At 44.1% G+C, this 26349-nt stretch overlaps 1 protein-coding gene across 6 annotated transcripts in view; it reads right to left on the bottom strand.

Annotated features, from left to right (window-relative positions):
• The window catches only part of LOC122548805 (tetratricopeptide repeat protein 31-like), a 63898-nt gene that overhangs the window by 24708 nt on the left and 12841 nt on the right, over nucleotides 1-26349 (bottom strand). The window contains exons 1-10 of one of the 6 annotated variants that reach the window (XM_043688061.1): nucleotides 23941-23959; nucleotides 22156-22235; nucleotides 21168-21270; nucleotides 19335-19525; nucleotides 14707-14790; nucleotides 12624-12707; nucleotides 10028-10252; nucleotides 9231-9356; nucleotides 8724-8772; nucleotides 2274-2364 (exon numbers count right to left, since the gene is read on the bottom strand). In XM_043688061.1, coding sequence (XP_043543996.1) covers nucleotides 2274-2364; nucleotides 8724-8772; nucleotides 9231-9356; nucleotides 10028-10252; nucleotides 12624-12707; nucleotides 14707-14790; nucleotides 19335-19525; nucleotides 21168-21186 — 869 coding nt within the window. In that variant the 5' untranslated portion in view covers nucleotides 21187-21270; nucleotides 22156-22235; nucleotides 23941-23959. Of the gene's footprint in view, nucleotides 1-2273; nucleotides 2365-8723; nucleotides 8773-9230; nucleotides 9357-10027; nucleotides 10253-12623; nucleotides 12708-14706; nucleotides 14791-19334; nucleotides 19526-21167; nucleotides 21271-22155; nucleotides 22251-23940; nucleotides 23960-26349 lie in introns of those variants that run through there. The other 5 variants (XM_043687626.1, XM_043687896.1, XM_043687717.1 and 2 more) reach the window with 5 other exon arrangements.

The following is a 26349-nucleotide window of genomic DNA, read 5'->3' as shown; positions in this document are numbered from 1 at the left end:
AGTTACCAGTGGTATACCGCAAGGATCTGTTCTGGGGCCACTGCTGTTGTCATTTTTATAAATGACCTGGATGAGGGCATAGAAGGATGGGTTAGTAACTTGCAGATGACAGTAAGGTAGGCAGAGTTGTGGATAGTGCTGAAGGATGTTGTGGGTTACAGAAAGACATAGATAAGACGCAGAGTTGAGCTAAGAAATGGCAAACAGTTTAATGTGGAAAAGTGTGAGGTAGTTCACTCTGGAAATAGTAACAGGAATGCAGAGTACTGGGCTAATGGTAAAATTCTTGGTAGTGTAGACAAACAGAGATCGCGGTGTGCTGGTGCATAAATCCCTGCAAGTTGCCACCCAGGTTGATAGGGTTATTAAGGAGGCATATGGTGTGTTGGCGTTTATTGGTCGGGGGAATTGAGTTTCAAAGCCATGAGGTCATGCTTCAGCGGTACAAGACACTGGTAAAACCACTCCTGGAGTATTGCGTGCAGTTCTGGTCACCGCATTATAGGAAGGATGTGGAAGCTTTGAAAGGGTTCAAAGGAGATTTACCAGGATGTTGCCTGGTATGGAGGGAAGGTCTCATGAGGAAAGGCTGAGGGACCGGAGGCTGTTTTCGTTACAGAGAAGAAGGTTGAGAGGTGGCTTAATCAAGATGTATAAGATAATCAGAGGGTGAGGTCAGGTGGACAGGGAAAGCCTTTTTCCTTGGATGGTGAAGGCTAACATGAGGGGACAGCTTTAAATTGAGGGGTGACAGATTAAGGACAGATATCGAGGTAGTTTCTTTACCCAGAGTAGGAGGGGCATGGAACTACCTGCAACAGTAGCGACTTGCCGACATTAAGTGCATTTAATTGGGCAATGGACAGTTCCAGTAGGATAATAATGGAATGGTGTCGGTTAGATGGGCATCAGATTATTTTCACAGGTGGTGCAGAGGGCTCAAGGGCCTGTACTGCGCTGTTTATGTAAATGACTGCAAGTCTGCAACTGGCTTCCTTATCAAAAGTAATTTATCTGTTTCTTGCTACATTTGGAGACACAGCTTTCGACAATTAACTCCTTCAATGCTTCTGAAGGGCAAACTTTGTCCTCCTTGGCCATAAAACATCCAGTTTATCAGGCAGGTGTCAAAGCAATTTTGTTTATATAAATCTGACCAAGATACAGCTGATTCCTCCAGTCTGTGCAACAGCTTTTGTTCCTGAACAGTTCCAGACAGAGTTATTGCTGTGTGACAGGTCATTTCTTTGATGATTCATTCACAGGTATAGCACGCAAACAGACCCTTCAGTCCAACCCGTCCATGCCGGCCAGATATCCCAACCGAATCTAGTCCCACCTGCAAGCACCTGGCCCATATTCCTCCAAACCCTTCCTATTCATATACCCATCCAAATGCCTTTTAAATACTGTAATTAGCCTCCACCACTTCCTCTGGCAGCTCATTCCATACACGCATCACCCTCTGTGTGAAAAAGTTGCCCCTTAGGTCTGTTTTATATCTTTCCCCTCTCACCCTAAACCTATGGCCTCTAGTTCTCCATGAACAGTTATTTAAGTTCCGAAATCTACAATGTCACAGAGGACAGGTGGGGAAGATATTTCCCTTCACATTGTGACATTAATGCATCTTACCTCAAGTCTCAGCAATCACCATTTACATTAACTGATATTTCGATGGGACAGATTTGATGAAAGCCCACTATTTCACGTGAAAGGTTTTAACTTATTGATGGAAGACAAATATTTAAGTCATCGTTGTCAACAACGACGACAACGACAACATATTGTTGAATTGAGAAATAACACTGAATAGATTCAGGGGCCACTTGGCTTAGTGGCAATACTCTTGCCTGTGTCCAAAGTACATGGGCTTTACATAGAATTTTACTGAAATACTCAATTGCCATTCTGCCAGCTAGATATGAAAGATCCCAGACTGTATTTCGGAGTGGAGGAACGGAATTTGGCCAGTGTTCAACTCAATATTCACTTTTCAACCAACATCACTAAAGATTATCTGGTCATTAACCCATTACTGCTCATACGAGCTTACCACACACAAAATGGTCACTGCATTTCCTGGCTGCCGAGATTTCAAAATTATTTCACTGACCTACTTACTGTGGGACAGGTTGCATTTCTTAAAGGCACGATACAAATCCAAATGCTTCCCTTCTTCTTACAAGCTTCTTAGCAACAGAATAAGACAGGAACCAAATCACTTGCCATCCACTCTCTTTCCAACAAAATATTGAAACTTGCCCTCTTACCTATATTCTTTTGGATCATATTTAATTGCTTCTGTAAAATATTCCACCGCATCTTCATAGCGCCCCTCATTAGCCATACTATTTCCTTGTACTGTGGAGAAATAAAGCAACCGTCAGTTTCATTGTATCAGCACACAAACACTGCCAGAGCAATAAAGAGTCATTCAGCCCACCTGAGCTACTCTCATACAAACCCATGGCTTATAAACCCAGTCTGAACTCTCCTCCCACTGAGTCACATTTGGATCCAAAGGGTAATGGTTGACAGATGTTTTTGCAAATGGAAGGCTGTTTCCAACGGGGTTCCACAGGGCTTGGTACTGAGTCCCTTGTTTTCAGAATTTGTCAATGATTTAGATTTAATGATCAGAACCCGGAGGAAATCCACGCAGACACGGGGAGAATGTGCTAACTCCACACAGACAGTTGCCTGAGGCGGGAATTGAACCCGGGTCTCTGGCATGAATAAATGATTTGCAGATGACATGCAAATTGACCATACTGTTGATAGTAAGAAACCTGCAGTTTGCAGGAAGATATCAAAAGCATTGCCACTCCAACTTACAGCCTCCCAGTTCACACCAGCCCTACCCAGAAACCTGTATTCACCTTCCAGATTCCAATCTGATACCAGAACTCAAGGGGTGTGTGGGTTCTGATGCTGTAAACTTGGGCTGCGATTAGATTACTTACGCGTGGAAACAGGCCCTTCGGCCCAACAAGCCCACACCAACCCTCCGATAAGCAACCCACCCAGACCCATTCCTACATTTACCGCTTCACCTAACACTACGGGCAATTTAGCATGGCCAATTCACCTAACCAGCACATTTTTGACTGTGGGAGGAAACCTGAGCACCCGGAGGAAACCCACGCAGACACTGGGAGAATGTGCAAACTCCACACAGACAGTCGCCTGAGGTGGGAATTGAACCCGGGTCTCTGGCACTGTGAGGCAGCAGTGCTAACCACTGTGCCACCGTGTTGCCCATGTTATTATAATATATAATTCGCTCCAATGCCAGTCACCTCTGCAGCGTCGTTTACACTGAGGGGACAGGAGAGGGAGGAAGAATTTTTTTTAATAAGATATGGATTGTAACAGCATGTTACAATCTGCAAATGGGAGTCTGAAGAAAACTAGCAGCCTTTGAAGAGGTTTGCAAGGATGAAAAGCAGAAAGTAACTCTCAAAAACACAGACAAAGGATTTTATCGGGATCAGTGGAGGGGAGAGAGAGAGAGAGAGAGAGAGAGAGAGTGGGCGTGAGAGCAAGAGAGAGCGAGAGAAATCACCCATGTACACAAAGACATGAATTCTCAGGTCTTCTCTCGAACAGCAGATTCTTAAGGAATTATATAGTCACTTGCAAAGAGCAGCATCCAAATAAGGCAACATCTGTATTGATTGCAAAGGTCAATGAGCAAGCATCAACAGTAAAGATTAAGCATCTGGCATTACACAACAGATGTTCCTCACCTCAATAACTGGCATTACACAATGGATGTTCCTCACCTCATTAACCCACTACCCTTGCCTCCAGCATCTCACTGTTTACTGCAAGTTATCTGATCAGTCATGCTTGCTGAGCCTTTGTTACACATCCCGAACCTTAACTCTCTCCCTACTTGCTCATACCTTACACACATTCTCATTCCCTCCTTTTATCATTTCATGATAACCACCTAGATGACACCATCACCTTTTTCATAAGAATCTGACACTCAGCACTTAAGTAAGTTATTGACACATAGCATACGATGATTATAACAACAAAAATTACTCGTCCATGCACTAGATTGAATCTGCAGGATCCTCCCATGTGGAAAAAAACATGCATCAGGTAAAGTTCTTTAATCCACAGTCCTTAGTAACCACTCCACCCCCTCCAAGTCGAGTGGAAATGAGCCAGTTATCCAAAATCTCCATCAGTAAAGTCCAACCTTTAAACAAAATCCAGTCTGTCCTTCTGCATCACTCCACAGGGAAATTGGAATCCTTGGATAAGGGCATTTAAATACTTAACAAAACTGACAAGACTGCCATCCTTGCAGAGATGCTTCAGATGGAGGATACCAGTGCATCCGAGCATGAAGTGCAGCAGCAGCAGGGTAGGTGAACGCAGCATTTTTTGCTGCTTCTGCTCCCACTCTCCTGTCAAATGTACCAAAGCCAACTGGCTGTTGTGATGTTAGCTTGATCAGTAAGCCTTCATATCCCTTTAAAGGGTCAAAAGAGAAGGTAGAGGTCATGTGGCTTAATGTCCGTAGGAAGACCACTGACAAAAAGCGCACCGACCTCTTCACCTTTGTTAGCTTCTACACTTTTCATGCTCACAACTGGGGAGCTGACTGAATCCACTGGATCAGGTTGTGGAGGGGTGGGCAGTGGTCCGAAGGCATGCTTTACCTGTGAATGGAGAAACTTTGGAGACAATGTGAGCTGCTCAAAGTTGCTTTGAATTTCCTGTTTCCTTCCTTGCCAAGGTGGTTATCAGTATGAAGACAGTCACACATTTAACTACACTAAATTGCATCTACCTATTTCAACACCCTCAATCATCTTGAAGTCTGTTACCCTGTTCACTATTTGACATTATCAAGTCTAACACAACCACCTGATGAAGGAGCGTCGCTCCGAAAGCTAGTGCTTCCAATTAAACCTGTTGGACTATAACATGGTGTTGTGTGATTTTTAACCTTAAACAATCCACAAAGTTTAAAATTGCACTGCCTAAACAACTATCATTTATAAACGACAATCAATGGTCCTAAAACCCAACTCTCTGGGGACCCCACTCAGGTTATTCAAAAATTATTTTCCTTTGACAAATTAATACTTGGGGCCAATGTGAAATCTGTTGCTGGAAAAGCACAGCAGGTCAGGCAGCATCCAGGGAACAGGAGAATCGACGTTTCGGGCATTAGCCCTTCCTGAAGAAGGGCTAATGCCCGAAACGTCGATTCTCCTGTTCCCTGGATGCTGCCTGACCTGCTGTGCTTTTCCAGCAACACATTTCCATCTCTGATCTCCAGCATCTGCAGACCTCACTTTCTCCCCAATGTGAAATCTGTCAGGAAAAGTATTTGAAAAATCTGGAACAGCAAGAAACCTGTTTCCTGTGCTTTAGCCATTAAAGAGGCCGTTTCAGTTCAGATTTACATCTCAAATATTTGAGGGAAACAAATGCAGAATATCTTAAAGATTGTTCTCCAAATGAACAGTTGGAACTAGTGGTTACAGACCTGTAACTGTACAACTCGGATAGAGATCAGCATTCTTTGAATATATGAAGGGGGTCAATGATGTCTTAACAAGAATTGACAGAACTGAACAGCTCAGCGTCAAGTTCTAATATTCTCTCAAATCTTAAATCGTAAAAATTAAAATGCACTCTTATTTTTATGAACACACTGCATTAAAAACACAGCAGCAAATATATTATAAAACAATATTGTCATCTGGCTCAAGCATGACCACTGACAATTGTTTCTGGAACCAGGCATTGTAGAATTTCAAACAAATCAGGGGCCCAAGGCCCTCAATCAATTTATTTTAACGTTACATGTTTGATCATTTTAAAAAGATCCTAATGCTGTAAAATATTAATGTAAAAACAAAATAGGCCCTATTACGTAGCCCACAAAACACACTGGATTGAGAGCCGAATTCAAACAGTCAAAATAGGCAAACAAATATTTAAATACTTCAGGATGGCATAATTTATATTGAAACTTCCTTTTTCGAGCCAAGTATTAGTACAACCTTAATTTCAACATTTTTCATTTTTTTCGTATCCGCTCGATGAAATTACACCTATTAAAAGAGAAAACCTTTGTAGCAGACCACACAGTGCCGCAGTCCTAGCCACTCCCCTCCCACAGAAGGAGTCGCAGAGTAGAGTTCACAGCCCAGAAACTAAGACTCCCACAATAAAAACCTGGACAAAGCTTTCCCGTCAGTCAACGTATTTCACTATCGGGACCCGAGTGGACCGGCTCCACTTTCTCCCCCTTTTCCCAGTGATGCCATATTGTCCTAAAAGTCCTTCTAAGGGGACATGTGGAGGATAAAGGTGTTAACTTTAAGTACCACCAAATTTTGTTTAGATATTTATCTTTGAAGTTCCTGGTTTCTAACTTGTTTTAATGCTCCAGAGCCTCAAACCTAGTGTCTGCAGTACTCCAAATTCCTTTTTCCAGGGGACTTTAACCCCCTTTTACCAAGGGGACTCAAACCCCTTTCTCACTGGGATTCAGACCCCTTTTCTTACTCTGTGTCCAGGGACTCAAACCCCAATTAAAACCCGGGGGGACCCGAGCCAGTTTGTCAGTGCGTTTACCAAACTGTGTCTCTCGACTGAACTAATTACTGTTTGAGGAGTCCGTAGAATAGAAAGCGATTGAATGTCGGACCGTTTCCGACACTAGAAATATCGAAAGGGACCAAGGTTTAAAATCTTAACGCCTGGGCCCATCCATCTCGAGATACCAGTGTTCCGGGCAATCACTGACACAGTCTGATAACTACTGATTTGGAATCCTGCCTGGCTCACCATATTGTCTTGCTGTTTCCCTATCCCCCTGAGCAAACACTCAGACACACAGCTCTACCTTCTTCACTTTTATTCTGAGCCAGAGAGAGAGAGAGACAGCGATTACCCATGTACACAAAGACATGAGTTCTCCAACTTCTTTCAAACAGCAGATTCTTAAGGAATTATACAATCACTTGCAGAGAGCAACATCCAAATAAGACAACATCTATATTGATTGGGTGACCGTTACAATCAGTGAGCATCAACAGTAAAGATTAAGCCATGTGGCATTACACAATGGATGTTCTTTACCACGTTAAAACACTACCCCTTGCCTCCAACACCTCATTGTTTACTGCAAGTTCTTATCTGGTCAAAGTCATTCTAGCTGAGTCTTTGTCCCACAACCCTAAACTGAACTCTTTCCCTACTTGCTCATACATTATACACATTCTCCAAACAAGGCTGAACAGCAATTAGACCACAAACAGGAAGTCTAAGGAAATGAGAGACATCGGCCCTTTTCAATCACCTGCATCAGGACCCCTGATGCCCCAATAATACTCTGCAGAGCTGTGTGGCCTTGTCCTGTCTGTGTATGAATGTGTACCCACTTGGAATAGAGAGAGATATAGGGGATATAGTTTATCCCTGCAAGATTAAATTGACAAAAACTTATTGTCAAAAACAATTGCCTTTAATGAAAGTATTATTTTGGGGTTTATTGGACAAAATTGGTGAATATTGCACTTATCTAGAATGAAAGAAAAGGGTAAAGTCACCAGAATCCAACTAGACAATAGGGGTGCTATCTCATTAGAGAGAGATGACTGGTTTAACCTGACATCACCACAGCTCAGGCAAGGGGAGAAATTGAGAGGACAGCCCTCATGGTAACCTTAGCTGGTTCAGGAATTGAACCCACCCTGCTGCCAATGCTCTGTATTGCCAACCAGCCTTCCAGCCAACTGAGCTTTTTGGTGATTAAGACAATTACACTTTTGCCACAACTTGAATTCCACTCCTCCTATCAAAGTCGTACAGAGCGTCAGTGAGCCTTCATCCAGCCTGAGAGAGACTGGCTTGATGTTAGGAAACCTTCACTCTTCACAAAATACACACTCAGCATCAGCAAATCTTCAATGCATCGCATCATCTTCCATGAAACACTGTTCCAATGTCAGTGAACCTTCAACTTCGATTATTCTCCCAATTTCAGTTAACCTTCTCCCGAGATTTCCTTTGTAAAATATCAAATCTTCTGGAGGGTCAGAAATGTTAACTTTGATTTCTCTTCACAGATGCTGCCAGACCTGCTGAGTTTTTCCAGCAACTTCTGTTTTTGTTTCTGATTTACAGCATTACGCAGTTCCTTCAGTTTTTATCAAATCTTCAAGCACTTTTGAACATCTCACCCATTAATACTGGATCATCAGCTTTCTTGTGAGAAGTATTCTTCCAATGTCAGTGGATCTTCAAATTCCAGCTCTCATCCCTTCGGAACACTTTTTGATTAATTCCTACAGTGTGGAAACAGGTCCTTCGGCCCAACCAGTCCACACCGATCCTCCGAAGAGCAACCCATCCAGAACCATTTCCCTCTGACTAATGCACCGAACGCTATGGGCAATTTAGCATGGCCAATTCACCTGACCTGCACATCTTTGGACTGTGGGAGGAAACCGGAGCACCCGGAGGAAACCCACACAGACACAGGGAGAATGTGCAAACTCCACACAGACAGTCGCCCATGGCTAGAATCGAACCTGGGGCTCTGGTGCTGTGAGGCAGCATGCTAACCACTGAGCCACCGTGTTTGTCAATGACTTTCAGCCCACAAGAATACAACGTATCAGTGTGAGTTCAGGTCACACACTGACAACAAATGATTCCTCCAAATGGTCTTGACTTACCTGCCAAGTTATAAATCTTGTCACTCAAAGCGTTGGGGTCCGTAGTTTGCTGAGAAGGGCAGAAATAACAAGCAATGAAAACATGACTGCACAATTTACATTAACACAGCACTTAATCACCGTGAAAGATGTTGAACAGCATTGTACAATGGAATACTTGACATAATGACCAAGATAAGGAAATGCCATTCCAGACGCAGTGAGACTTCACAAATACAAAATAGTACCAGTAAGAACAATTAAAAAAATTAAGGAAAATAAAAAGCCAAGTACCATCACAACACTTACTGATTGCTTGAAACACTACAGCATACAAGGCTACGGGCAAAGTGTTGGGAAATTGGATTAGAGTATTGACGACTGGTTGAAGGGCCCTTTCAGTGCTGTAATACGTCATGACTCAGAGAAAATGCTCAAATTCGCAGCTGGAAGTAGTTCAGAAATAAGCAGCGCTGGAGTTTGTTTACTGGGGCTTATTTGTGCAACAATGATCAGAATATTCCTCACCTCTACTTTCTTTTCTCCTTTTTTCTTCTCAGTCTCCTTCTTCTCAACTTTAGGTTTTATGTTCATTTTACGTTTCATTTGGGTGACAGCTTTTGAAACAAAAGAACTGTTCATATCTAACTCATCCTGAAAGAAGGACAGACTGTGTCAACAGGAGCTTGTTCGAAAACCCACAGACCACACTCCAAACCCTCTTCCCATCCCGATATAAATTAGACAAGTGGAAAAGCAGATTCCTTTCTCCCTTGCTAACTAGATCAGCAGTTTGATAGAACAAATGTGCCAAAGGCAGGAACAGAAGTGTCTCCATTAAAGCAGCACAGCAACACCTCAAGGGCAACAGCAGACAGCTTCCTCACTCAAAACGTGACCAAATTACTGGAAGGACAATGGAAAGGAAGCAGACAGTAATTACATTTTTAAAAATGCAATGCTGGAAAGGAGGGACTGCACGGGGATGTGGCAAGGGAGCAGTGGTGATGACAAAGGGCTGGGGGAAAGTGAAAGTATTGAATGAGTACATACACACCCAAGGTGTTGCTGGCTTTATCTGCCTATCTGTGCTGCAGATTTTCAGATTCACTGAAGAGAGGGCCACACCAGCATATATGTAAGAGAAAGAAACAATAGATCCTGAAGGAGATCTGCCACCATGCCCCAAACAAACAGGATGGATGGGGCGGGGGGGGTGGGGGGTGGGGGAATTCGGGTGAAATTTCAATCCCTTAGCCCATCACTATAAAGCCACCGCAGCTCATTCCCCACCAGCTGGTGCGCTGCAAAGCTCAGATGCTTACCTCTGATATATACACTGATTTATCGATTGCGTTCTCATCCTCACTCACTACAGCAGTAACTTTCACACTATTCTCATTTTTACTGTCAGTTGTGTCGGAGCTCTGCTCTTTGCCCGCTGAAGCCCCTTTCTCAGGTAACACAGCAAGACCACGTTTAATATTTCCACTCACTTCTTTATCATCCTCCTCTCCGTCGCTACAACTTTCTTTCTTTGACAGAACTTTCTGCAGGCAGAACAGACAACACCAGATAAAACATTGGCTGTACACGAGTTTTTTCTTTATCCATCTGGGGTGTGGGTGTCGATGGGCCAGCGTTTATTGCCCGTCCCTAGTTGCTCCTTGGGAAGGTGGGGGTGAGCTGCCCTTTTTGAACCACGGGAGCCCATGTGCTGCCGTTAGGGAGGGAATTCCAGGATTTTGAACTCGTGAAGAACGGCAATATATTTCTGAGAATGGTGAGTGGTTTGGAAGGGAACTTGAAGATGGTGATGTTTCCATGTATCTGATACATGGTAGTGGATGTGTGTTTGGAAGGTGTTAAGGAGCCTCGAATTTCTGCAGTGCGTTTTGTAGATAGTACACACTGCTGCTACTGAGCGTCGGTGGTGGAAGGAGTCAATGTTTGTGGTGCCAATCAAGTGGGCTGCTTTGTCCTGGATTAGATTAGATTCTCTACAGAATGGCAACAGGCCCATCGGCCCAACAAGTCCACACCGTCCCTCCAAAGAGTAACGCACCCAGACCCATTCCCCTACCCTATATTCATCCCTGATGAATGCACCTAACACTATGGGCAATTCAGTATGGCCAATTCACCTGACCTGCACATCTTTGGACTGTGGAGGAAACCGGAGCACCCAAAGGTAACCCACGCAGACACGGGGAGAACGTGCAAACTCCACACAGACAGTTGCCCAAGGCTGGAATCGAACCTGGGTCCCTGGCGCTGTGAGGCAGCAGTGCGAACCGCTGAGCCACCATGCCACCCAAATGGTATCAAGCTTGAGTATTGTTGGAGGTGCACTCATGCAGGCAAGTGTCGAGTATTCCGTCAAACACCTGACTTGTGCCTTGTAGATGGTGGGCATGCTTTGGAGAGTCAGGAGGTAAATTGACTTGCTCTTGTAGCCACTGTACGTAGATGGCCATTGTCTGGCATGGGTGTGGCACAAATGTGACTTGTCATTTCTCAGGTTCTTGCCCAGGTCTTGGTACATTTGAACAGGAGTTCCTTCAGAATTTGGAGGAATTGCAAATGGTGCTGAACATCTTCAAATCATCAGCAAACATCCCAAATTATGACCTTAAGATGGAAAGATCAAAACTCTTGAAAACAAGTAGGGCCAGATGGGGGCTACCACATCACAGTCTTGAGATGAGGAGAAGCCATTTTAGGCAGAAAAGGAGAAATTTCTTCAGAGGACTGGGAATCTGTGGAATTCTCTACACAAAATCCTTTTGAATTCTAATTTATTCATAGAATGTGAGCATCACTCTGTAGAAAAGCATTTATTGCCCATCCCTACGTTGCTGTGGGATTAGGGAGAGTGTGGCACTGGACAAAGCACAGCAGGTCAGTATCTGAGGTGCAATAGAATCGACATTTCAGGAAGGACTCTTCATCAGGACTGGTCCAGAGTCACATTTAAGCCAGACTGGGTAATGGTGGCAAAATACACAAAGTCTCTTCCCTGGGGTTGGGGAGTCCAGAACTAGAGGGCATAGGTTTAGGGTGAGAGGGGAAAGATATAAAAGAGACCTAAGGGGCAACGTTTTCACGCAGAGGGTGGTACGTGTATGGAATGAGCTGCCAGAGGAAGTGGTGGAGGCTGGTACAATTGCAACATTTAAGAGGCATTTAGATGGGTATATGAATAGGAAGGATTTGGAGGGATATGGGCCGGGTGATGGCAGGTGGGACTAGATTGGGTTGGGATATCTGGTCGGCATGGACGGGTTGGACTGAAGGGTCTGTTTCCATGCTGTACATCTCTATGACTCTAAAGGCTGCTCATGAACCAGATGGGTTTCTAACAACAAATGACATTAGTTACATGATCGTCATAAGGCCAGCTTTTTATCCAGACTTATTACTGAATTTAAATTTCACCATCTAGCAGGGTGGGATTCAAACCAGTGTCCCCAAGTCATGAGCCTGGGGTTATGCCTGTTGAAGAGCTAATGCCCGAAACATCAACTCTCCTGCTCCTTGGATGCTGCCTGACCTGATGTGTTTTTCCAGCACCACGCTTTTCGACTGACTCTCCAGCATCTGCTGTCCTAACCTTTTTGCTCGTCTGAATGAGGAGTCCAACAATAGAATGACTATGCCATCATCTGACCCAAATGCATGTGAACATTCAATGGTTCAGCAAATTCACAGCTAAGATCGAATATATTTAGAGACGAAGGGGATAGGACAGGAAGGTGCAGCAGCTATAACCTCCTGCTACTAATTGCTATGTTAAATACCAGCAAAAACACTAGGACAGTGCTGGCTCAGAGTCGCGTACAGTTTTAACCGAATATAGAAGGGAGAAGCTTAGCACAGTCAATGAACACTTCCTCAAATATAACAGGAGCGTGTTCTTACCTTATCATTAACATTCTCTCCAAATTTATTCTCGCTTCTATTTTCTTTTTCTAATTTCTGTTGCCGCCTTCTCTCTTTCTGTCTCTGAAGGAAATTAAGTCAACACCCATCACCTAACATTATTCGTGAAGTGCAGGACGACGACAAAACGAATTTCCACTAAACATGAATCATGGTATCATCGAGAAGAGTTAATGCTGCAGTATTCAGGTATGTCGACATAGCAACAATGAAGTGGAAAAAAATCAAGGACTTAAATCAAGGACTGTGACATGGGACACAGAGCAATGACAGCAAACCCAGTTAAACACAGGTACCTGGGGCAGAGATCATAGACAGGTATCCTATTTAAACACAGATACCTGGGGCAGAGATCACAGACAGGTATCCTATTTAAACACAGATACCTGGGGCAGAGATCATAGACAGGTATCCTATTTAACTCCTATTATGGAGTTTAACGTGGACAAGTGTGAGGTGATACACTTTGGACGGAGTAATCGGAATGCAAAGTACTGGGCTAATGGTAAGATTCTTGGGAGTGCAGATGAGCAGAGAGATCTCGATGTCCATGTACACAGATCCCTGAAAGTTGCCACCCAGATTGACAGGGTTGTTAAGGCGGCATAGTGTTTTGGCCTTTATGAATAGAGGAATTGAGCTCCGGAAGCAGGTGGTTATGCTGCAGCTGTACAAAGCTCTGGTATGGCCACACTTGGAGTATTGTGTACTGTTCTGGTCACCGCATTATAAGAAGGATGTGGAAGCTTTGGAAAGGGTGCAGAGGAGATTTACTAGGATGTTGCCTGGTATGGAAGGACTGTCTTACGAGGAAAGGCTGAGGGTCTTGAGGCTGTTCTCGTTAGAGAGAAGGTTGAGAGGTGACTTAATAGAGACATACAAGATAATTAGAGGGTGAGATAGGCTCTCCCTCTTCACCCTTTTACCAAGTATGGGGATGGCAGACACGAGGGGACACAACTTTAAAGTGAGGGGAGATAGATATAAGGCTGATGTCAGAGGTACTTTCTTTACTCAGAGTAGTAAGGGCATGGAATGCTTTGCCTGCAACGGTAGTAGATTCGCCAAGTTTAAGTGCATTTAAGTCGTCATTGGACAGGCACATGGACGTACATGGAATAGTGTAGGTGGGATGGGCTTCAGACCAGTATGACAGGGCCGGCACAACATTGAGGGCCAAAGGGCCTGTACTGCGCTGTAATGTTCTATGTTCTATGTAAACACAGGTACCTGGGGCAGACATCACAGACAGATATCCCATATAAACACAGGTACCTGGGGCAGAGATCACAGACAGATATCCTATTTAACACAGGTACCTGGGGCAGACATCACAGACAGATATCCTATTTAAACACAGGTACCTGGGGCAGAGATCACAGACAGGTATCCCATATAAACACAGGTACCTGGGGCAGAGATCACAGACAGGTATCCTATTTAAACACAGGTACCTGGGGTAGAGATCACAGACAGGTATCCTATTTAACATAGGTACCTGGGGCAGAGATCATAGACAGGTATCCTATTTAACACAGGTACCTGGGGCAGAGATCACAGACAGGTATCCTATTTAAACACAGGTACCTGGGGCAGAGATCACTGACAGGTATCTCATTTAAACACAGGTACCTGGGGGAGAGATCACAGACAGGTATCCCATTTAAACACAGGTACCTGGGGCAGAGATCACACACAGGTATCCCATATAAACACAGGTACCTGGGGCAGAGATCACAGACAGGTATCCTATTTAAACACAGGTACCTGGCGCATGGATCCAAGACCAGAATCCTGCATAAGCACTGGTACCTGGCATATGGAAACAAGATGAGAATCCTGCACATTCACAGGCATATCAGATACAGAAATTAGACCACAGCCCCACATATGCACATTACACAGGGCATTGAAACAAAATGGGTGTTCTTCACAGGCACAGGTCGATGGGACAAGAATCTGAGGTGAGAATTAATCTGAGACAGGAGTCCTGCAAACAAATAGACACAGAAACAAGATAGCAGTCCTGTGTAAACATAACCCAACACACTCAGACACTCACTTTTTTCTTAAGTCTTCGTTTCTCAGCCTTCTTTTTAGCCTGCTCCTCTTCATTAACTAACTCTTGAGCAATTCTCTCAGCCTCCTGCAAAACACAATGAGAGAGTCATACTGGATTAGCAGGAACACATCCAGTCTCCCAGACAAACAGAAACCCAAGAAAGAATTGGATCTCACTGAGAAACACCAACCCAGTGGAGGATGGGACATCAAACAAGACCAGCAACAATTCAGCACAGATGGAGATTTCACCACATTGCAGGCCCAACTGAATCCAAGGGGACACTTGCATGTGCAGTAAGCTTCATACCTTGACAAAAGAGTTTGCAATTTTTTGCGAAGATTTGTAGCTCAGGTTCTAAGTTTGCTAGCTGAGCTGCTAAGTTTGTTCTCAGACATTTTGTCATCATGCTAGGTATTATCATCACTGAGGAGTCAGGTCCATCGCCCCATGGCAATGGCGTGTCAATATTAAATGTGTTGTTGTTAGGTGTTTTGAAAAACATTAAGGTAGACAAGTCCCCAGAACATGATGGGATCTGTCCCGGAAAACTGAGGGCGATGAAACTGTTGTGGTCTTGTATGAAATCTTTGTGTCCTCTTTAGTGACAGGTCCCAGAGTACTGCAGAATAACCAATGCTGTTCCTTTAAGAAGGGAAACAGGCATAATCTAGGAAATGAGTCTAGATTAGAGTGGTGCTGGAGAAGCACAGCAGGTCAGGCAGCATCAGAGGAGCAGGGAAATCGACGTTTTGGGCAAAAGCCCTGCATCAGGAATTCCTGAAGGGCTTTTGCCCGAAACGTCTATTTTACTGCTCCTCGGATGCTGCCTGAACTGCTGTGCTTTTCCAGCACCATTCTAGTCTAGACTCTGGTTTCCAGCATCTGCAGCCATTGTTTTTCCCTATAATCTAGTAAATTACTGGCGGACAAGCTTTATGTCAGTGGTAGGAAAATTATTGGAGAAGATTCTTAGGAATAGGATGTATTCAGATTTGTAATAATATGAAAAAACATGATTGAGTTTTTTGAGGAATTGACAAAGATGATGGATGACAGCTGGGTAGTGGATATTGTCTACATGGACTTTGGCGAGGCCTTTGACAGGGTCCCTCCTGGCAGGCTGATACAGAAGGTAAAGTCACATGGGGTCCACTATGTGCTGCTAAGATGGACACAGAACTGGCTTGGTCATTGAAGACAGACAGTAGTTGTGGAAAGGTGGTTTTCAGACGAGAGATCTGTGACCAGTGGTATTCCACAGGGATCAGTGCTGGGATGGATATAGATCGGGATAGATACTTGGGTGGAGAAAAAGCAGATGGTATCTAATCCAGACACGCGAGGTGATGCATTTTGGAAGACCTCATGCAGCAGGCAAGTATACAGTAAACGGCAGAGCTCTTAGAAGCATTAAGATAGAGGGATCGAGATGTACAGGTCGACAGTGCCCTGAAAGTGTCAACACAAGGGGATAAGATGGCAAAGAAGGCTTGCTTGCCGTTGTCAGTCAGAGCATGAAAATTGGCATGTCATGTTGCAGCTGTATAGCGTCAAATTGTCAATTACAGCAAAATTAACCTCGCCCCTATGGGACCGGTTGATCAAGAGGTCCACATAATCAATGTGAAAACCAACAATAATTGAAACCGAATACAGGGGACATGCACATCACCATTATACTTTCAGCATAAATTACTTAAATAATGATTAAACTTTGCCTTGGATAAAACTTACCGGCAGAGCCTTCTCACTACACCCTCAACCGACTACTCCAACATCACAATCATACAGGAAACTTCCACTATTTCAGGTATATAACGTTTACCAGTTTATCCAATGCACTGGTACAGAAGGTGCCAGTTAAAACAAAGTTTGCTGTATAAGGGGGCAAAGTTTTAATATGAAAGGAAGAAGTTTAAAGGAGATGTGAAAGGCAAGTGTTTTTTTTTAAAACAGAGGCGACTATAGATATGTGAAGGGAGGGTGGGGGTGGGGGGGAGAAAAAAAACTGGTGAAGATAAATGTAGGTCCCTTGCAGTTGGAATCAGATGAATTCATAATGGACAACAAAGTGTTGGCAGACCAGTTGAACAAATGCTTTGGATCTGTCTTCAATAAGGAGGACACAAATAACATTCAGGAAATGCAAGGACACAGATGGTCAAGCATTAAAGAAACTGAAAGAAATACTTATTAAGTCATGAAATGGTACTTGGGAAATTGATGGGATTAAAACCCAATTAGTCCCCAGGGTCTGATGCTCTGCATCCCAGAGCACTTAGGGAAATGGTACCAGAAATAGCAGATGCATTGGTGATTGAATTTACAGAATGCTGGAAAGAGTCCCAATGGACTGGAAGATAGCTAATCTAACTCCAGTCTTTAAACAATTATAGGCCAGTTAGCCTGACACCAGTGGTGGGGAATATGCTGGAGTCAGTCATTAAGGATGTAATAACTGCGCATTTGGAAAGCAGTGACAGGATCAGTCCAAGTCAGCATGGATTCACTAAAGGGAAGACATGCTTGACAAACCTTCTGGAATGTTTTGAGGATGTGACCAGTAGAATGGACAATGGTGAATCAGTAGACGTTGTGCATCTGGACTTTCAAAAGGATTTGGACAAGGTTCCACACAGGAGATTAGTGAGGAAAATTAAAGCTCAAGGTATCGTGTAATGATGTGAATGGAGAACTGATTGGCAGATTGGAAGAAGAGTTGGAATAAACAGGCCCCTTTCAGAGTGGCAGGCAGTGACAAGTGGGGTGTCGCTGGGTTCAGTGCTGGGACCCCAGTTGTTCACAAGATACATTAATGACTTTGATGAAGGAATGGAACGCCATATCTCTAAATATGCAGGTGACACAAAGCTGGGTGGCAGTGTGTGCTGGGAGGAGGGTGCTCAGAGGATGACTTGGACAGACTAGCTGAACGGGCAAATACTTGGCAAATGCAATGTGATGTCAATCAATGACAGGTTATCCACTTTGGTCACAAAAACAGGAAGGTAGATTATCTGAATGAGGGCAGTTTAGGAAAAGGGAAAGTTCAATGAGACCCAGGTGTCCTGTTGGAACAGTCATAAAGATGTACAGCATGGAAACAGACCCTTTGGTCCAACTCATCCATGCCGACCAGATATCCTAAATTAATCTAGTCCCAATTACCAGCACCCGGCCCATATTTCTCTAAACCTTGCCTATTCATATACCCATCCAGATGCATTTTAAATGTTGCAATTGTACCAGCCTCCACCACTTCCTCTGGCAGCTCATTGCATACACACACCACCCTCTGCGCGAAAAAGTTGCCCCTTAGGTCCCTTTTAAATCTTTCCCCTCACACCCTAAACGTATGCCCTCTTGATCTGGATTTCCCCCACCCCGGGGAAAAGACCTTGTCTAGTTACCCTATCTGTGCCCCTCATGATTTTATAAACCTCTATAAGGTCACCCCTCAGCCTCCAACACTCCAGGGAAAACAATCCCAAAAACTTATTCAGCCTCTCCTTACAGCTCAAATCCTCCAACCCTGGCAACCTCCTTGTAAATCTTTTCTGAACCCTTCCAAGTTTCGCAACATCCTTCCTATTGGAGGGAGACCAGAACTGCACTGAAGGTGGGCATGCAGGTACAGCAGGCAGTGAGGAAAGCTAATGGCATGCTGGCATTTATAGTAAGATGACTTGAGTATCAGAGTAAGGATGTCTTGCTGCAGTTATCCAGGGTCTTGGAGAGGCCACACCTCGACTATTGTGTGCAATTTTGGCGCCTCAGTCTGATGCGGTTGAGGGAGTCAAGTGAAGGTTCACCGGGAATGGCAGGACTGACATTCCCAGGATAAGGAAAGACTTCTTCAACTGGGTTTGGATTCACTGGAATTTAGAAGAACGAGGGGGGAATCTCAAGGAAACAAAACCCTGATGAGACTGGACATGCCAGACGCAGGAAGAATGTTCCCAATGCTGGGGAAGTCCAGGACGAGGGGTCACAGTCTAAGAATAAGGTGTAAGCTGTTCAGGACTGAGATACGAAGAACTTCTTCACTCAGAATTCTGAACCTGTGGAATTCTCTCCCACAGGAAGCTGTTGGGGCCAGTTCATTAAAAATATTCAAGAGGGAGCTGGACATGGCCCTTTCAACTAATGGGATCAGGGGTATGGAGAGAGGGCGGGAATAGCATACTGAAACTGCATGACCAGCCACGATCGGACTGAGTGGTGGTGCAGACTCGAAGGGCCAAATGGCCTATTCCTGCACCTATTTTCTGTGTTTCTATGGAAGCGCCTGGAATGCAGAGGAGATGGTAGAAGCAGACACAATAACATTTAAGAGGCATCTTGACAGATACATGATTAGGCATGGAATAGAGGGATATGGACCATGTAGAGGCAACAGGTGTTTAGTTTAGAAAGGCATCTTGTATCAGTGCAGTTACGATGGCCTGAACGGCCTGTTACAGTGCTACACTGCTCTTTGACCTCAAGAGTATGACTGCTATTTTTATTTTACTTTGGAATGTCATAAGTGCAAGACAAAAAGTTCCATCAAAACTGCTTTCATTTCCAGCAATACGCAAGTTCTGCATGACCAAACAACAGCTGCAATTCTCAGGTTTACCCACCTCAGCAGAACCTCGGTATGAATTGGAGCTTTTATTATTGTATGGATCTGTTATATTTTTAAATGTGGACAATTCCGGAGCATTGTAGAGGAAATTTTTCCGTAATCCGCAAAATGTATCAACGTTGTGGTCATCATCATCATTGGAATAATCATCTTCATAGGTGTAATTATCATCATCATCACTTGAATCTACAGGACCAATACAATAACAGTGAAGTCAGATTGTCTTTATCATCTCCAGCTCTGACTCTCATTCCTCCGCTCCTGAACCCTGTAAAAGAACCTGATTCCATTTGCGTTGCTAGCCCAGGATCACGCGACACGAGTGTCTACTCTGGATACATGAGGTGACACTGAAACTCTCGCCACACACTCTCCAGCAACAGCAGCAGAAATACTGCTACACTCATTTAAATTGGGAGCAGACCACTGCGGTTTACCCAGGTCTCTGGTCCAGGACATGGCCCCTCATGGGATCCTTAACATCCAACTGAGAAAACACATGCTGCTCATGTGAAGTTCTGAGCTGCAGCACTCCCTCAAGTATGGCACAGAAAATCTCCCAGTCAGGAGATTCAGTTCCTGTCCATCACACAAGTGAAGACTGTGCACAACTGCCCAGTGCAGTGTTACAGGATTCACTGCTGATCCCTGGGACTATGCTGAACAATTGACCATGGGATCACAGACCATTACCACCAATATTACTATCCAAGTGTTACTGAGGTGATCACCACAGGGTATGGCGTATGACTCTACCTCAAGAGCACCTGAGCCACTTTATGATCTGACTAGTTGAAGAATAAACACCGTAGTAATAACAGAGGAAGCAGGGACCCTTAAAATTATGCATCAGCAGTACAGGGGAGACAATTGGCTTGGACTTAGTTGTAAAGAGGGTGCAAGGAGGCTTCAAGGTGATTTAGATAAGTTGAGCCAGAACAAACACATGGCAGATGCAATACAGCATGGATAGTTGTGAAATTATATGCTACGGTGTAAGAAACAGATGAATTAAATTGAATGGTGATACATTGGGAATCATGGATACACAGAGGGGTCTGGGTGTCCTTTTACATCCGTTAATGAAAGTAAACAGCCAACCGCACCAAGCATTCATGTATAGAACATTGGTCTTCAGCGTAAGAGGGTTGGAATTCAGAAGGAGTTCAGAACTGCCTCACTGCAGTTATACAAGGTCTTGGTGAGACCATACCTGGAGTACTGCTTGCAATTTTCGCATCCCTCAAGAAAGGAGGTGCTTGGCAGAGACAGAATGCAGTGGAGGGTCAATAGGTTGATTCCAGGAACAGATTGGTTTGGGTGGACCTGTGTTCACTGGAGTTTAGAAGGATGAGGGGATCGGACTGAACTGTACAAAATTCTAACAGGGCTACAGCGATCCAGTGCAGGTAAATATTTTCCCTTAGTAGGCAGTCTAGAACCGTGGGACAGTCTCAGGACACAGGGTAGACCAATCAGAACTGAGATCACTGCCTTCACTCAAACCTGAGTAAACCTGTAGAATTCTCAATCACAGAAGGCTGTGGGGGAACAGGACACTGATTCAAGGAAGAGATAGTTTTTTTTGTCTAGATTTTAATGACATCAAGGGAATATGGGGAGACAGGGGAACACAACAGTGATACAGAGGATCAGCAATGACCATATTTAATGATGGAGCAGGATCCAAGGGCCGGTTGGCTACTTCTGCTCCTACTTTCTATACAAGAGGGGCGTGCGAAAGGGTGAAGTGGGTGGAAATTGTGACAAAACACAACTATTGATATTAACCCAAAGATCAAGCAAGATACTTGTAGACACAAATTACCAAAAACATGCTGCTCCATTATGGCTGTCTCCTCATTAAAAACACACTGATGAACCTCCACTGGACTGCTCTCAATTAGATCTTTTAAAAAATTGTCCAGCCTCTGCAAGAGAACACAATTGGAAAAACTGAAAAAAATTGTGACCAACAGCAAAACCCACCAAACAAATCGAGATTAAAACCCAATTCCCCAGCCCAGAGAATTAGCAATGTGAAGCATTTGCGGGATGCACTGTACAGATTTACCACAGATCCCGAGACAGTACATACCAAGTATACAACCCCTGGCATTTTGAAGGACAAAGGTAACAGATACAAGGGAACTCTATCAACTGCAAGTTCCCCTCCAAGCCACTCACCACCCTGACTTGGAAATATCTGCATTCCTTCACCGTTGCTGGGTCAAAATCCTGGAATTCCCTCCCCAAGGCACAAGGACTGCAGTGATTCAAGGAGGCAGCTCACCACCACCTTCTCAAAGGGCAACGAGGGATGGGCAATAAATGCTGGCCCAACCAGCAGTATTCACAACAATCGGTCCAAGGAATAAATCAATAAAACTCAGAATATCAAAGTCCTGGGGGAAGAAAAAGGTCACCCACGTAACTCCAGATTCTCAGTAATATGATGGACCTCTAACAGCCCTCTGAAAGGGTCTAGCAAGCTGCTCATTTCAAAGGTCAAATAGTGATGGGCAATTAATGCTGGCCCTCCATTGATGCATGCATTCCAGGGATGAATAAACACAAATACAATGAGATGCAAAAACATTTTCTGTCATTGTTTTTCCTCAAGCTGACTGGCTGCTGCTACTTTTCCAAAGTTACAATAAGTAATAAACAGAGTATCAGCATTCTCAGAGAGGAATAGTCTGAACGCCTCCAAGCAGCCCACCGCCATTGGCTAGGCAAACATCAAATAACTGTGGGCTGTGCGGCAGCATAACTATCATTACAATGATAGGTACCCTTACAGGCACCATGCATACCTGATTTGTAACCGGATTGTCCTGCAGGTTATGGTGGTAAACGTTGGCTTTATCCGTCAATGTTGACAGGTAACAGCCTTCTGCAAAAAGAAAGGCTTTAGGGAATAAAAAAAAAACAGTTCCACAGTGCACCGAAAGAAATGCAGACCGACTTCATCACTCACGGTTCTTACAAAACCTACCAACCCAGGTTTTTGCTTGTCTATCCACAGCCGACACAACGTGCAATGTCAGCAGAGCTACAGACCCCACAAAAATTCATCCTTAATCCCTCTTCCACATTTCCAGATGGGGCCTATGGATTGATGTTGCTTGCACATCTTCGAGGCATAGAATGTACAGCACAGAAACAGACCCCAGTCCAACCCGTCCATGCAAAGCAGATATCCCAACCCAATCTAGTCCCACCTGCCAGCACCCGGCCCATATCCCTCCAAACCCTTCCTATTCATATACCCATCCAAATGCCTCTTAAATGTTGTACTTGTACCAGCCTCCACCACATTCTCTGGCAGCTCATTCCATACACATACCACCCTCTGCGTGAAAAGGTTGCCCCTTAGGTCTCTTTTATATCTTTCCCCTCTCACCCTAAACCTATGCCCTCTAGTTCTGGACTCCCCGACCCTAGGGAAAAGACTGTGACTATTTACCCTATCCATAACTCTCTTGATTTTGTAAACCTCTATAAGGTCACCCCTCAGCCTCCGACGCTCCAGGGAAAACAGCCCCAGCCTATTCAACCTCTCCCTATAGCTCAAAGCCTCCATCCCTGTAAATCTTTTCTGAAACCTATCAAGTTTCACAATATCCTTCCAATAGGAAGGAGACCAGGATTACATAAAATATTCTGAAAGTGGCCTAATCAATGTCCTGTACAGCCGCAACATGACCTCCCAACTCCTGTACTCAATACTCTGACCAATAAAGGAAAGCATACCAAACGCCTTCTTCACTATCCTATCTACCTGCGACTCCACTTTCAAGGAGCTATGAACCTGCACTCCAAGGTCTCTTTGTTACCTCTTATGCTCGCATCCAAATCATTTATGTAAATGACAAAAAGTAGAGGACCCAGCACCGATCCTTGTGGCACTCCACTGGTCACAGGCCTCCAGTCTGAAAAACAACCCTCCACCACCACCCTCAGTCTTCTACCTTTGAGCCAGCTCTGTATCCAAATGGCTAGTTCTCCCTGTATTCTGAGAGATCTAACCTTGCTAATCAGTCGCCCATGGGGAACCTTGTCGAACGCCTTGTCGAAGTCCATATAGATCATGTCTCATCTACACTCACATACAGGCCATCTTTCCAGAAGCTCCGAATTCTGGATGACCTCGCTCAGTGACACAACCACTGCTTCTCTTTCCTCACTAAAGCTATGTTCAGCTGGCTCAGCTGATATCTTCCTTTCCTTTCAGTTGATTTTCGTGCATTTACTCAGTACCATTTCCTTCTACACAAAGCAGTGCAGAAGGGACGAATGGAGTCCTGAAATTTGTGTGCTCCTCCACTGTCATCACAGAAATAAACATTTTCAGGGATCCTCACATAAGACTGCATCAAATAACCACGTGTGCGACCCTGACAATGAATAGCAGAATAATCAAATACTTTTCATGCATCGGAACAGGTTTAAAAAATTGGAGTAGGATTAATATTGTCTTCCTCTCCAAAGGTCAATTGTGTCAAGGAAGGATTAAACCAAATTTTAATACATAGACACTAAAACTATTTCCAAAAAGCACACTAAACAGCCCAAATATGGCTACTATAATCACGTACCTGTCCTCAGCAACCTCTACCAGAAAGGTCTCAAAAATCTTCAGCCAGGCCATCAACATTCCACGCATTTTCTCGGGACAGGAATGTATACTGGTGTGTTATAACTTGCTGCAGAGGTGACTATATCCAGGAGAGAAAAATCTACACAATAGAATCGCAAGTGCAGCCTACAAGATGTGTTAATGATTTTCCAACATTAAAGTCCAGACTGGGCAATAGACAGAGCGAGTGGGGGAAATGTATTCCCACCTGTTTTAAAAACAGGAAACATTGAATCACAATCTGCTGATGGACAGGTAGTGAGAATACAGCCTGTAAATGGTAAGATGGATGCTGCTACACAGCTTAAAAAATACCAGAGTTTCCTTCCTGCAACTTGATGATTATATGGTGTAAATGAAAAGTTAAGGAGACAGAAAAAGAACACTAGCCTTGGAAGAAAACTGCCATCTGACTTCATGGACACCAACTTGCAACCAGGATCCACTCTCCCTCATCTCTGTACTCACAGACCATGAGGGCCATCAATTCAACTATTACAAAGTAACCATTCTAGGGCAAGCCAAACATAGACATGCAAGAGTGTTCTTGGAAGGCTGGCTTTCAATGAAAATAAAATCCACAAACACACAGAGATAGAGCTGGTGTACAAACCGCAGCAGAGAAGACCCAGAAGTGACACTCACCCCGGCAGACCGGACTACACAAAACCCAAGCAGGACAGAACCACAGCGCTTCACAGACATCACACCAATGGCGTTACCCAGCATGGTAATGAAACATCGACACGACAGCCCAGCAGCTCGGCGAGCTCACCAACCACCTCATCCACAACCTGAGCTACAGATCTTTGCAAAAAGCTTGGAACAAACAGCAAAATGGATACACTGGAACACAGTGGCACCAGGTGTTGGAGTTCAGTAGGAACTTTTTTGTTAAAAAAGTCACTCATTGACAGGACGAGGGCATAGCTGGCCATGCCAGCATTTATTGCCCATCCCTAATTGCAGTTAAGAGTCAATCACATTGCTGTGGGTCACATTTAGGTCAGACCAGGTAACAACAGCAGTTTCCTTCCCTGAAGAACATTAGTGAACAGATGGGCTCTTTCCAGACAATCAACAAATGATTCACGATCATTAGACGTAATTCCAGGTTTTTTTAAAAAGTGAATTCCAATTCCATTGTGTGCTGTGGCAGGACTCGAACCTGGGTCCCCAGAACATTCTCTGGGTCTCTGGATTAACACTCCAGTGATGATGCCATGACCATCATCTCCCCAGCAACAGCCTGAAGATTGGGTCAGTTGCAGTTTGTTGCAGGTCTGCAAGTGATCTGCAGCTGTAGACATCTGGAATCTACCAACAAGGAAGATCTCTCTCCCCCTTCAGAGCGAAACCACAAAGAAAAATCTGTACAGAGAGAATTCTCATACAAGATCCAAATCCAACTGAAGACAGGAAGATGAAGTATCACTCTGTAGACATTGTGTCACTGGTCATCGAAACCCTAAAATCTGAAAGAAATAACTCACCACCTTTACGGTCTGGACTTTTGACTTCCAGAAATTTTCCCTGCCTATATTTTCCAGCCACAACATTTGCGTTAAACAGTCTATTTTTGTCTGATCTTATGCAAATGAATAAGTGAATGGGGGCTGTGACATAGGGATGGGGGGCCCCCTAGGGGATGGGATTTAAAAGAATACAGTCTAGGTCCCAGTGGTAAACCAGTAATCCATTATTGTAGTCTGTTAAATTGTTTTCCTGTGAATGACGAGATCTGACATAAATTACTTTTGCCCTGAATCGCAGTCAGGCAGGCAAATTGACTGATGGTTTAGTTGGGTGCTAACACCCTATTTGTGACAGCCTGTGGAGTAATGGAGCTTGATAGCACACTTCCTCATTGAGTCATAAGATAGATTTTAAAACTTGCTATCTATCACACTTGCCAATTTTCTACTCCCAACAATCCTGTTCATGAGCCAAACTTCATACCATCAGCAAACTTGGATATACAGTGCTATACCTTTGTAGTGTAGTGCTAGTACAGGTCCTCACAGGACAAAAGGGTAACTAGGGAGAGAATAGGGCCCTTCAAAGATCAGCAAGGCAGTCTTTGTGTGAAGCCTCAGAAAATGGGGGAGATACTAAATGAAGATTTTGCATCAGTATTTACTGTGGAAAAGGATATGGAAGATATAGACTGTAGGGAAATAGATGGTGACATCTTGCAAAATGTCCAGATTACAGAGGAGGAAGTGCTGGATGTTTTGAAACGGGTCAAGGTGGATAAATCCCCAGGACCTGATCAGGTGTACCCGAGAACTCTGTGGGAAGCTAGAGAAGTGATTGCTGGACCTCTTGCTGAGATATTTGTATCATCAATAGTCACAGATGAGGTGCC

The sequence above is a fragment of the Chiloscyllium plagiosum genome, chromosome 1, assembly GCF_004010195.1.
Source record: "Chiloscyllium plagiosum isolate BGI_BamShark_2017 chromosome 1, ASM401019v2, whole genome shotgun sequence".
Classification (NCBI taxonomy): domain Eukaryota; kingdom Metazoa; phylum Chordata; class Chondrichthyes; order Orectolobiformes; family Hemiscylliidae; genus Chiloscyllium; species Chiloscyllium plagiosum.
This window is presented reverse-complemented; position numbering and strand designations above follow the sequence as displayed.